The sequence below is a fragment of the Setaria viridis genome, chromosome 4 (assembly GCF_005286985.2).
Source record: "Setaria viridis chromosome 4, Setaria_viridis_v4.0, whole genome shotgun sequence".
Lineage (NCBI taxonomy): Eukaryota > Viridiplantae > Streptophyta > Magnoliopsida > Poales > Poaceae > Setaria > Setaria viridis.
The window spans coordinates 15,413,142-15,426,479 of NC_048266.2; the positions used below are offsets into that span (position 1 = coordinate 15,413,142).

The following is a 13,338-nucleotide window of genomic DNA, read 5'->3' on the forward strand; positions in this document are numbered from 1 at the left end:
TCATGATCATGTTTGAAAACTTTCGCATTCTTGCATTTCCAAATATTCCATAGGATGCAGATTAGGACAGTAGCTTTAATACTGGGGCTTCGTTCCTGAAGGAGGTTTAGAGTCTAAAGAGCTTCAATTCCATCCGTCCCTGAGAAGGAGCTTAGATCAAAGCCTATGTATGACCAGAAGCTAGAACTTCGTTGACAATCAATGAAGAGATGAAATCAATCTTCTTCGCAGGAGCAAAATGGGCATTGTCCATCGGGTCTCATGTTGCAGTATCTGAGACGAGAGTTGGAACTCAACCTTCGCCTATACAGCAGCCAAAGGAAAAACTTACATTTTCTGGGTGCAAATTATGCCAAACTTCATAGGATAATTCATCTTTTTGCACAGAGCTGAAGGCTAGCAGGTAGTGTTCTCTCAAGGTAGGGATCTTGCCGCTATTCCTGGACAATTTTGAGTCAGTGCATCCTTCAGATAAATTGACAGAGGCCATAAGAGATTGCAATTCCAATAAATCCCTAGAGGCAGCTCGAGTAAGACGGGGGCGAAGGGAGAGTTGTAGATCCTGCACCAACAGAGCTCTTGAAATGGAAACGTGGGGCCTTGTAGTGTGGGAGAAAAGAGCAGGAAAAGCTTCTGCCAGAGTTTGAGAACCACACCAAAGGTCAAGCCAAAAGGCAGTCCTCTCTCCGTTTCCAAGAAGCACTTTTGTTTCTGCTCGAAAGGAGGCAAGTTCAGCAAAAATATCTTTCCAAATAGGAGTGATGTCCGTTCTGTCATCACCAAAGTCCCGCCTATCATTCCACCCACATTGTCTTCGGAGCCAATCAATCCAAGGAGCCGACGGAGCACAATGAAACTTGTAAAGGAACTTTTTTAGGAGACTACTGTTTTGCTTTGGCAAATCAGGGACACCAAGGCCCCCATTTTCTTTGGGCAAACAAACATCTTCCCAAGCTACTTTACATTGCCCGCCTTTACATTGATTCTCACCCGTCCAGAAAAGGCACGCTGTCGTGCAATTAGAGCTTCAATTGTTGTTTTTGGCATCAAAAGAGAGCTCATAGGATACACCGACTGGGAAGAAAGGACAGAAGTGACTAAGGTTGCTCTTCCCATTCATTGAGGAGGTGACCTTCCCAACCAGCAAGGTATTTATCTGAGCTAGCAATGTAAGGTTGAAAATTAGAGACTCTCAATCTTGAGGTGGAGAGGGGTAGACAAAAGTAAGGTTGCGGAAAGGAGGAAACCGGGCATTGGAAATTGAAGCTAAGTTTTCAGCTATATTGGGCTCTATGCAGATCGGTAGGTAAGTACTTTTGTCGAAATTGATATGCAGACCAGTTGCACAGGAGAAGGCTAAGAGAATTTCCTTAAGAGCAAGTAGTTGATGCTCACTAGCTTTGATGATGATTAAGGTGTCATCAGCATATTGAAGAACAGGGCATGGTGTAGAGTCTACTACCAGGTGTTGGAGGATCCCATTAGCAGAAGCATCGTTAAGCAACTGTTGGAGAACATCAGCCACAAGAATAAAGAGATAGGGGGATAAGACCTTTCTTGCATTTGATCCAACTTCCAGGAGTCCCATTGAGGAGGACAGCCGTTTGGCTTGTTGATAGAATTTGCTTGATCCAGATCCTCCATTTTATTGGAAAATTCTTTGCTTCGAGAATACTATCTAGAGCTTCCCATTCAATGACATACTGACCACTCTCTATTTAGCAGAAAACGATGCCATACTGACCACTCTTTACATCCATTGGCATGGAGGCCATCAGAATAGGAGCCTTGGCAAGGACCGGCGAGACTGGCAAACACACGGTAAAAGACTCAACAACTTCATGATGATGCACTCACAACTTGAGACTCAATGCACAACTCATAATATTATAATACCTAATTCCGGGGCTACAAGTATCATAACCAACATTTTCCACATTATGCAGCATTTGACATGGTAACTTATGAAATATATTGCCGAGGTAGTATATTTAATTTTTGTAAGGTAGTATGTACGATAGTTTAGGATGGTATATTTGAAATGTTACATTTTTAAGCACGCCCTAGCACGTTTGTGGTCTTAATCATAAATCATCATGGTCCAAACATTTCCTAATAAATACTCAGCTGCATTCGTTCATTATGGGCTTTGCCAAAACGAATATAAAAAATTAATTAATTGTCTCTATGATATTTATTAATAGTTACAAAAATAGTATAAAACATAGAAAAATGTTTTAAATAGGAATGCAATGGTAACAAGTGGTACCAATTTGTGGCACATAGTTCCCATATTAGTGAACTAATTACTAGTTATTAGATGCGATTTTGGACAGTCAAACTGCACCTACTAACGAATAGGGAGAGTACTGAATGTTAGTGATATTTGCATTTGAAATTTTAAGATACCCTATGCTCTGACTTTCCACTTTGATGAGCCAGTTCTTGGAGAACCATCTCTACGAAGCTATCTTGTAGCTCGTTCACCATCTCGGAACATTGGGTTAGGATTAGGATTTTAAGAGGTGCACCATATTAGGTGGACTAGAGGGCTGGTTGCAGAGTGTAGGAGCATCACAAACTATCATGGTGGCTAGGGATGAAAATGGGATAGGAAACTCCCTCCTCAACTAGATGATGTTCCTTTATTTCTTTTTGCATTATCCCTTATTTTCAGTTCTTACCCTAAATTGGGTTGAAAATGGAAAAATAGGGTCGAGCGATAATAGCGTTTTCTCAATGGTATCCTCTATTTTCCATATTTCATTGGGGAAATTCCTGTTTTCCAGTGGTCAAATGCTGATGAATGAGTAGTCCATGTACTTAGGCAACGACTTATTGTCATTATTTGCCTACTTTTCTAGAGGAAGATATGGACTTATACATTATTGGTAGAAACATTTACATCTAGAAATACAGGGGTGAGGCCAACCAAACATGCCAGTCATTCCCAGGAGCCACGAGTAAAGCCACCTGATCTAGGTTATGAGCCTCTAGCTTGCCCTATATGGTAGAATCCCTACCTTCATGCACAAATTGCGCATAATCAAAAGCTATCTCTTTCGTGAATGGCCTTTAAAGGATCATCATGTAAAAGCATCTAGGATTCTATTTAATATTTTTGACAATGTAGAAGCAGTTTGAAAACACTTCCACAAGCAGGGGCAAAACCAGAAACTTGATTTTTCCCCCTCTGTTGGAGGGAGGGGGTTATAAAAAAATAGTTGGATTGTTCCTTGGATCATTCCAGAAAAACACCAATATCACTTGGGGCCAAGAGGCGCATCAACATTCAGCTTGTGCAGTCATCTACAAAACTTTTATAGTTTGGATATGTTTTTTGTCATTATTATGATTTTTTTTCTTTTGGGGTTTGGGGCCAATAGTACTCACTTTTATATAAAATGGTAAAATTGAAGAATTTATAACGCACATTCTGGTGCCAGGGGCAAGAGCTTCTGCACACGCCATTGATTCTTAGAGTTTCAGCATCATTACCGTTGGGGGTATGGGCGTATGGCAATAGCTGCTATAAAAAACTTCCTCGGATCGTTCCGGCACACAACACGCAAAAACTTTTTTGCTTGGATATGTGTTTTGCCGCTTCTATGGTAAGTCACATTGGCCACTTGAAATTCATTGATAAGTTGATTGAAAACTCAAATAGTTGCCATAAAACTTTGAAAAATTCATTCATGTATAGCTTTCCTCCTTGCATGCCAAATTGTGTAACTAATAATAATATTTTTTTAAAAAAACTACTGTCTGGGTCATGGCCTCTTGGGCCGTTGCTGCATTGGCCCAGCCCAATCATTTGAATCAAGACATATGCGCATTTTTACTTGGGAATTGGGAGGATATCCTAAACTTTAGGAATTTGAATCATTTGTTCAGTCTAAAAAAAATGCACAGCCTCGTAGGCTGATTTAAAATTTTGGAGCTCATTTACGGATTTTCCGACGGCCCGAACATGCGGGCCCCGGAATGAACCACGGGAGCAGCGCCAGGATTCCCTCCCACACACGTGGCTTCTGGGATCTCGTACCACGCAGGCACCGCCGCTCCACGCGACCACACGTGCCGCCGTGACGTGCACCGCCGTTCCCAAGGCCCCCGGCTACGCGCCAAAATCCTCCGTCGCGCAGCGGCAGCAAAAGCAGAGAGGCAAACAGAGAACATGGGCAAGACATCGAGGGAGGAGAATCCATGGCGGCGACGGCGTGGTGGGAGGCGCTGGTTGCTGCGGCGACGGTGGGAGGGACGGCGGGCAGCAGCACAACGGTGGTGTCCATCTGCGTGTTCACGGGGGTGCTGTGCCTGTGCCTCGTCGCCGGCCACCTCCTCGAAGAGAACAAGTGGGTCAACGAGTCCATCACCGCCCTCATCATCGTACGAACCAAAGCCCCACCAATTTTTTTCTCTCAATATTAATTCAGTCTCCTTTTTTTTTGTCAAGATCTATTCCTTGATTATTTGCACAAATTTTCTTCTTCTTTTTTTTGGCAGGGATGCCTCATTGGAGCGATTATTTTTCTGCTCACGAAAGGGAAGCACTCGCACATCATGCGGTTCGATGAGCAGCTCTTCTTCATCTACGTGCTTCCGCCGATAATCTTCAATGCCGGGTATGTATGTTTCCACTGCTGCAGCATTATAGTGGCCTGCCTAATTGAGGGTTTGAACTGTTTCGAATAATCCAGTGATCTGGACATGGTTTTTGTTTGTACAGGTTTCAGGTCAAGAAGAAGCAGTTCTTCCACAACTTCATGACCATCATGTCTTTCGGGGTATTCGGTGTTTTCATTTCAGTTGCAATAGTTTCCGCAGGTAGGTTTGCCGATTCTGCATTTTCTGCATATTGATCACATACAAGTCACATTTTGGCTGCCCTAAAAAGGTCACATTTTTGTTCAGAACATAACAACTAAAATTTTTTATCCCATCCAATAATTGGTGTGTGAAATTCATCATTTACCACTTTCTTAGCTGTGGTGATTTCTATTGGTACCACTTTCTCAGCTGTGGTGATTTCTTATGGCATACTTCTCGATAACAGGCTGCTACTGGCTTTTCCCGAAAGTCGGATTTGGACAACTTGATGCATCAGATTATCTAGGTTCGTCTTCCTTATTTGTGTTATTTTTAACTATCCTCCATTCCTTCTCCTTTTCGCTTCTAAATAGTACTGACCTCGCTGACAATTTCAGCTTTGGGAGCTATATTTTCTTCAACAGATACCGTGTGCACATTGCAGGTCTGCTATACGCTGCATTCTGAATTGCCACATCTTGCTAATACATGTTCCGCTTCCATCTGTTTTTAATAAGTGGAGCTCTGAAACACAGGTCATAAACCAAGATGAAACACCAAGGTTGTACAGCTTGGTGTTTGGAGAAGGAGTCGTCAATGATGCAACAGCAGTTGTTCTTTTCAATGCTATAAAGAATCTCAATATCAGTCAGCTCAAGGGCAGGGCTGTGCTAAAAGTGATATCTGATTTTCTCTATCTGTTTGCGACCAGCACTGTCCTTGGAATCTCAGTGAGGACACTATTTTTCTTCCATATCTGAATTACTCTATATACTGCAGTACCATAGAGTTTTAATTTTCCAGAATTACAGCATTCCATTTCTTTTCTCACCCTTTAATTTTTACCATAATTTATCAGATCGGTCTATCGACTGCTTATGTTCTCAAAGCTCTGTATTTGGGTAGGTGAGTAAGTTGTTAGAAATATATTTGGTTAGTGTTCACCTTCCCCTCTTATCTTTGAGATTCTTCTCCTTATTTTTCAGGCATTCAACTGACCGAGAGGTAGCCCTGATGGCTCTCATGGCTTATTTATCATACATGATGGCAGAGGTAAGATTATCCAAATATAACAACTAGTACTGCAATAAGTTCCTACACAATTTATCTGAAGATGATGCATGCACCCCATTTGCAGTTGCTAGAGCTGAGTGGAATTTTGACCGTGTTCTTTTGTGGCATTGTCATGTCCCATTATGCATGGCACAATGTGACAGCAAGCTCAAGAATCACAACAAAGTGAGATAACACTATTTCGAAATTTATGATGCTGGGTTCCATTATTTGAGGCCAATGTTTCCAGTTTCTAGGAATGCTTATGTTGTTATGAAATATTCATTGGCTGATGGATGGAAATGCAGGCATATATTTGCAACATCATCATTCATCGCAGAGACATTCATCTTTCTTTATGTTGGTATGGATGCCCTTGACATTGATAAGTGGAAGACATCGAAGGCAAGGTGAGCTACAGAGCATACAGGTCTCTGGCTTTTCTGTATCTTCTGCGGTTTGAAGTAGCTTCTATTTATTATTTCGCGTTATCTAAAATCATGTCTCAAATCATGGCTTCGTAATTTTCTCAGCTTTAAGACATCCATCAGTCTCTTTGGGATCATCATTCTGCTCGTGTTACTGGGACGAGCCGCATTTGTTTTCCCTATATCCATTTTGTCAAACAACATGAGTGGAAGTTCTGAGAGAGTGCCAATCACATTCAAGCACCAGGTAGATTTGGGACCAGCAATTCTTCATTCTTTCAGTAATTTTGGACTGAAATGCATATCTCAACATTCTCTATTGGAGCATCAATTAAATGACGTTCGAAATTCTTTGTTAATTACGTCAAGTTTGTCATTTGGTGGGCTGGGCTCATGAGAGGCGCTGTTTCAATTGCACTAGCATATAATCAGGTGCTGTTTCCTACTGTGTAATTACATTATGTATACGTCCTTAGAATGTTTAATTTCTGAAACTTGCATTGTTGCAGTTCACGTTTTCGGGTGTAACATCAGATCCAGTTCATGCCACCATCATTACCAGCACAATTATTGTAGTATTTTTCACCACTCTGGTTGGTATCCTACTGAACCCGATGCTATTTGAATTCATATCAGTTCATAGTTCAAGACTTCAGAAAGCTGAAACGTCCCCATGATTTCAGGTGTTTGGCTTCCTGACTAGGCCTCTCATAAGTGCCATGCTCCCACATCACTCTGTGGCGCCATCCAGAGGCCATAGCACAGGCAGTAACTCCCCAAAGGATGACTTCACCCTGCCATTTTTCTCAACTGATGAAGACGCATCTGGCAGCGGTATCGTCTTGGAGCAAGCCAAGAGAAGCATATCTATGCTGCTGGAGAGGCCCGTCCACACAGTTCACATCTACTGGAGGAAGTTCGATGACAAGTTCATGAGGCCAATCTTCGGTGGACCGCAGTCACACTGACTGTGCATGCGCAACAGAACTGGCATGCTGCGCCGCAACTGGAGTTCTAAAATCAAATGCAGAGAAAGAAGCTGCGTCCATGGTCGCGATCCCCTGTTTAGTTTCACAATAGCAAATGCAGAAGCCAAGCGTTTGGCTCGCTGCCCTGAGACTGAGAACCTGAAATTCCTGCCTTTAGAAAACTGTATCAGAGAACACGTACTCTGTTTCGCAGGCTGGCTTTGTGCTGATAAGAGCTTCTTGAATTTCTGTTGCTGATGGCACTGTAAAGTTCGTAAAAGTAATTAGTTCCGAGCAACTTCAGTCCTCTTTATTTGGAGTACTTAATTACAATCAGGCTTTTTTAGAAATTGAATTATCTTCAGCCGCACACAACCAAGTTCTTACTTCTTACAGTAAATTCAGGTTTATGGGAAAAAAATCATAAGCAAAAATCACAATCAGACATGTAAAGATAAAACCACACAATCCGAGTGAAGAATCGTAGGCAGAACGTAAGCAATCTGAAATCTGAATGCTTCTTGTTTTGAATTTTGAGCTATATATAAACATCTATCAGAACCTGTAATAAATAAAAACAACTAAAACAACCAAATGCACTTGTCGTCATCATCTTTTACTGTTTTTCGCTGAATCCCTGTGTGTCTAGGCGCCACCGGAGCCGAGCTTCTTGCCAAAGAAGAGCAGCTGCAGGTGATTGTAGCCAGCAAGCGCGCCGGCGCCGGCGATGGCGCGGAGGACGTTGGCGCCGGCGCCTTTGAACAGCGACTTGGGGTCCTCGTTCTTGATGATCTGGGCGAAGGCGTCAATGGCGCCCTTATACTTGACGGCCTCCCCCGAGGTCATCATCATCCTCCTCCGGACGGAATCAAGCGGGTACGAGGCCAGGTTCGCGCCATTGCTGATCATCCAGCCGAGCGCCAAGCTCGCGTGGAAGCTGTCCTGCAGCTTCCCCGTGAGCAGCACGGGCTTGAAGGAGTCGTACATGCCGAAGTAGAGGCCGCGGTAGACGACGATCCCGACCACCGAGACGTTGAAGCCGCGGTAGAGGCCGGCGACGCCGTCGGAGCGGAGCGTCTTGCGGTAGACGTCGGCCAGCCCCGCGAACTGCCTCTCGCCGCCACCCTTCGCCGCGCGGTAGTCGTTGGTGAGGCGCGTCCGGGCGTAGTCGAGGGAGTAAGTAGACGAAGAGCAGCGACGTGGCCCCCACGGCGCTGCCGGAGGCGACGTTCCCGGCGAACCACCGCCAGTAGCCGTCCGTGTCCCTGCGGAAGGCGAGCAGGCCCCGGAAGTAGTCCTTGAAGGCGAAGTTGAGCGCCTGCGTGGGGAAGTAGCGGGCGACGTTGGCGCCGTTGCCGCGCCACAGCGAGAGGGCGCCCTCCTCCCGGACGGTGCGGCGGAAGCAGTCGCCGATGCCTCCGTAGGGGTACCAGAGGCGGCCGGCGCGGATGAGCGCTTCCTGGTTCTGAAGAAGCATCTTGACGCGCTCGACCGGAGCCGCCACCGTCTTGGACACCGCCGACGACGCCCCGCCCAGGAGGAGGTCCGCGACGAAGCTCTTGCTCTTCTCCGCGGGCGCCGAGGCCTGGACAGCCGGCGGAGCGCTGCCGCCCGTGGCATGAGCCGTCGGCATCAAGGGGCGCCAGACGCTAGGATGCGCGTGTGCCTAGCTTCTTCTCATGGCCGCCAAGTGGTTGCTGCTTTGGGATGCGATGCTGAAGCGCGCGGGCAAGCCGCCGTTGGCCCGGTCCGCCATCACCATGGCAACCGAACTGAAAACCCCTGCCTAATAATACAGTAATGGGCCTCTCTCTTCCACTCGGAGCTTTGCAATCAGCAAATGCAGAGAGCTAGTGCTGGCTGGGGAAGGTCGCTGGCTACCGAATCAGGGTGGTCTGTTTTCTGTTCCTCCAAGCAAATTCCACCGTTGTGATGTAGAGGGTTTGATGGTCATGCGTAGACCGTCTCCCATCTGCTGCGGTGACCTGGTGGCTGAATTTTAATTTACAACAAGTGAAGAGCGGCTTGGCCACCGCCTGTTCAGGATTTCAGGGGGAAGCTTCGATCACATTTGCGGCCCCGTCTGATATTCATGCAGCTATCAGTGCCAGCTAGAGCTAGTCGACACGACTTGGCGAGTAGCCGACAAGATGACGGGAACGGGAGTGACAACGAAAAACTGACGTAATAATGCACTCATCTGCATCTGCATCTGCATGCATGTATAAACAGCCTTCATGTCGCTTCTACTAGTTTGAAAGAACAGCCAGGCACCATGCTTGGGCGGCCCAGAGGTTGACTGAAATCAAAGAAACTCTGGATCAATGAACCAGGGACAATAGGACCATCATCACATCACCAAATGCTGCACGTCGTTGCTGCCGCCGCCACTCCAGTATTGAACCAGGACCTCATGATCTTCATCCGATGTTCCATGTTATTGCCACTACACACGATTCAATTCCACGCTAACTGTACTGCCGTTTTAGCTCACCCTACCCAAACGTTCCCAGCCAAAAGCGCTGCGCCCCGCCAAAAGCCCAAAACCACTACGGGAAAGCTAAAAATTGCCGAGTGTATTTTTTTTGCCGAGTGTTTTTTTTCGAGCACTCGGCACACAAGCTCTTCGCCGAGTGCCAAGTCAAAAGCACTCGGCAAAAAAAAATACGGCAAATCGGGACTTTACCGAGTGTCAAATAAAAAACACTCGGCAAACCCCCTTCTTTGCCGAGTGTCAAAGAAAACACTCGGCAAAGAGGGTAGTTTGCCGAGTGTCACAAAAGACACTCGGCAAAGAGGGGGGTTTGCCGAGTTTTTTTTTTGACACTCGGCAAACAAATATTTTTTTCTCTTTTCACCATGAAATTTTTTCTACTCCCCACATACAACATGTGGTACTCCATGTTAAAATTTGGTATATTTTTGGATTTATTTGCTATATTTATTTAATTAATTGCATTTCAAGAAAATTTTTGGTATAAGTCAAATTTGAACTGCAAGTGATTCAAATTATGGAACAAAATGAGTAGAAAAATGATATTCATGTTATTTGGCCCATTTTGAGATCTGACCCATGAAATGAAAAGAAATTTCGAACATCTTGTTCAGGAAATATGACCATGAACGTGTGGCAGTAGTATTTTTAAATTGTAAAAAAAAACAAGCAAAGTCTGAAAATCATGAGATTTGTCATGATGTGATGATATAATACGTGGAGGCTGTGGAAAAAAAATTGAGAAAGTTTTGCACATTTCATCATGTACAATGATTACAAACCGAAGCATCTCAGAAGAAGAATAGTAACTTTGAGAGGATTCGACAAGATTTAGAGTCGAAGTGACGGTCGAGTTTGGATTGACTACAAAACTTTTTGTATAGTCAATAGAGGATATATATTGGTTCGTGTGAAAATTTGGTATTTTTTTGAAACTGTTGGATATTTTTAATTTTTTTTCAAAAAAACTTTGCCGAGTGTCCTATGTGGGACACTCGGCAAAGAAAATCCTTTACCGAGTGTCCACGTAGGACACTCGGCAAAGGGCCAAACCCACCCGCGCCGCAATTAAGACCCCCCCAGTCCCCCACCCGTCCGGCGCCGGCCCGCACCAGACCCTCCACCCGTCCGGCGCACCCCCGGCCGACGCCCCCCCTCCCCCACCTTCCTCTCCCGCCGTCTGCTAGCCGCCGCCGCCGCCCCTTCCCTCCCTCCCTCCCTCTCCCTCTCCCTCTCCTACTGGCGCCCCTCCCCCTCCTCTCCCCTCCTCCCTCCCTCGCGTGGCCGCCCCGCCCCTCTCCCCAGATCCGGCCGGATCCGGCGGGGAATCCGCCCCTCCTCCCCGGATCCGGCGGGGACTCGCGTCGGGAGCCCCAGATTCGGCGGGGACTCGCGTTGGGGGCCCCGGATCCGGCGGGCGTGGATGGTGGCGGCGGCAGGGATGGTGGCGGCGGCGGCGGCGTGGATGGTGGTGACGTGCTGGTGGTGCGGCCGACGCCTCCCCTGGTTCCGGCGCCGCCGCCTCCCCCCTCCAGATCCGCCGGCACGGGCGGCGCCCCTCCCCTCCATCTCTTTCGGCGGGCGGTGCCCCTCCCCTCCCTCTCCTCCGGCCCTTCCCCTCCCGACTGGCGGTGGTGGTGGTGGTGGTGGCTGGTGGCTGGTTGTGGTGGCTGGCGGCGGTGGCCGGTGGCGATGCTGGCGGTGGTGGCTGGCGGTGGTGGCCGGTGGTGGCTGGTGGTGCTGGCGGTGGTGGCGGTGGCGGCGGATTAGGTTTTTTTTTATTTTTTTCAACAATTGGATGCCGAGTGTTTTCTAGCCACTCGGCAAAGACTTTGCCGAGTGCGCGACAGAAAACACTCGGCAAATCCTTGTTTGCCGACTCAAAGTTTGCCGTGTGTATTTCGCCCTTCGCCGAGTGCCCCTAGCACTCGGCAATTTTCTTGTTTCCCGTAGTGAACCCCCTAACTGTTTTTATTTTGACATTGTAATAACACCTATAGTGTTAAATAAAGTGTATTAGATGATGATCATATGCACATAATTAGCATTAATCATACATACATAAATGCATAGAGTAAATAGGAAAAAAATCCTGCCCTCATCTATAATCTATCTACTTTGTCCACCTAACCCCCTCAACAAAATTTATATTCAACTTACTCCCACAATCTGTTTAAGTTAGTCCAACCTACCCCTAATGAGGTTTGCCTTTTTCGTTTCTCGCTGTACAAGTGAAGCTTGAAGTTCAAATTTTACAATGTGACTTATAACATAATGTCCTATATTAGAAAAAATATATTATGAATCTTCCATGATTATGTCTCATTCAGTTTTGTATCTCTACTTCTAAATGTTCCTAACCTATGAAAATAACCATGAAAAAATTTTAATATATTTTTCTAACATAAGGCATCATGTTCTCTATCCATGCATAAAATTTTAATTTAAAAATCAAATTATATACAGAGAAAAAATGACACAATCATTAGGGGTTGATCTGGACCAACTAAAACCGTTTGGGGGAGTAAATCAAGTCTAAATTTTGTTGAGGGGGTTAGATGGACAAAGTGAATAGGTAAGGATAGTAAAATAATTTTTTTCGCTAATAAATGTTGCAAGAGTAAAATTCACAAGTGGTACACGAACTTGGCATTGCATGTCATCTAGGTCCTTGAACTCCCAAAAATGCACATATGCATCCTTAAACTTGCTAACCAGTTCACATTGTAGGATCTAGGATACCAACTGGACGAGGTGTGAATAGGCGGTTTCAACTAAAATCATAACACTAAATAAATTTAATTAGTACCACAAGAGAAATTCTATTTCTACTCTTCCTAGAACTAAGTGAGGGTTTGCAACCTAGGGTGACAAGATACAATTCAATCTCTAGGAATATAATTGCTCAAAGTAAATTGCAATAATGAAATTGAGCAAAGAAATAATCGAAGACAAGAGACAAATTTATTCCGTGGTGTCGATGACTTACCGGTCACCCCTAATCCACGTTGAGGTGGATTCAATGTTCCAACCTCTCCTCTATCAGGACTTAGCTTGATCTTGAGCCGGCTTGGACCGTCCGTCGGCCATATCCGTCCAACATACAAACGCCAAGGTTCTGTCCAACTTTTATAATTAGCTGGCAGACTGTCCACTCCAGGGGGCTGTACCGTACGCAGTTCACCTTGAAAACCCTTACCAGAACCAAACCTTGTGGTGTCCAAAAGTTGGAATAAGTGGCGGACCATTCGCTTGTCAGGGCTGGACTGTTCGCCATGACAACTTTGCACCCACACCAGAACATCTCCATGTTCTGTCTAACTTTTGAATTAGCCAGTGGACCGTCCGCCTCCCACGGCTGGACCGTCCTCCGGTCAAATTTTTTAGCACTACAAAACAAGCTCAAAAACGGCTAAGTCAAAGAACGGTTCGCCTCAACAAGGGAGACCGTCTGCCATACACGTGTGTTAGCTATTTTCTGAAACACACATTACCGTTTTTCTATCCACTTTCCAAACGAGATAAACTCATATGCATGCAATGCAATTGTTTAAGTAAAGTGGCACTATAAAACCGTCAAGCAAAT

At 45.6% G+C, this 13,338-nt stretch overlaps 1 protein-coding gene and 1 pseudogene across 1 annotated transcript; one reads left to right on the top strand and one right to left on the bottom strand.

The window, feature by feature from the left end:
* The first annotated feature begins 1,074 nt into the window (after positions 1-1,074).
* On the top strand, positions 1,075-7,714 carry LOC117851789 (sodium/hydrogen exchanger 4). The gene is made up of 14 exons (XM_034733690.2): positions 1,075-4,389; positions 4,507-4,625; positions 4,730-4,827; positions 5,057-5,116; positions 5,208-5,254; positions 5,346-5,540; positions 5,669-5,715; positions 5,796-5,862; positions 5,948-6,048; positions 6,171-6,272; positions 6,396-6,537; positions 6,660-6,722; positions 6,800-6,883; positions 6,974-7,714. Exons 1-14 carry the CDS (start codon positions 4,207-4,209, stop codon positions 7,256-7,258), a joined length of 1,593 nt encoding a protein of 530 aa, XP_034589581.1. The 5' UTR covers positions 1,075-4,206; the 3' UTR covers positions 7,259-7,714.
* Positions 7,715-7,742: 28 nt separating this feature from the next.
* LOC117851790 (ADP,ATP carrier protein 1, mitochondrial-like) lies at positions 7,743-9,297 on the bottom strand (annotated as a pseudogene).
* Positions 9,298-13,338: the final 4,041 nt, after the last annotated feature.

What these genes read in the sequence shown, in the direction of transcription:
- LOC117851789 (XM_034733690.2), top strand. Translation starts at nt 4,207, where the DNA reads ATGGCGGCGACGGCGTGGTGGGAGGCGCTGGTTGCTGCGGCGACGGTG. An exon ending in CCATCACCGCCCTCATCATC is followed by an intron (nt 4,390 to 4,506) that starts GTACGAACCAAA and finishes TTTTTTTGGCAG; the next exon opens with GGATGCCTCATTGGAGCGAT. An exon ending in TGATGCATCAGATTATCTAG is followed by an intron (nt 5,117 to 5,207) that starts GTTCGTCTTCCT and finishes TGACAATTTCAG; the next exon opens with CTTTGGGAGCTATATTTTCT.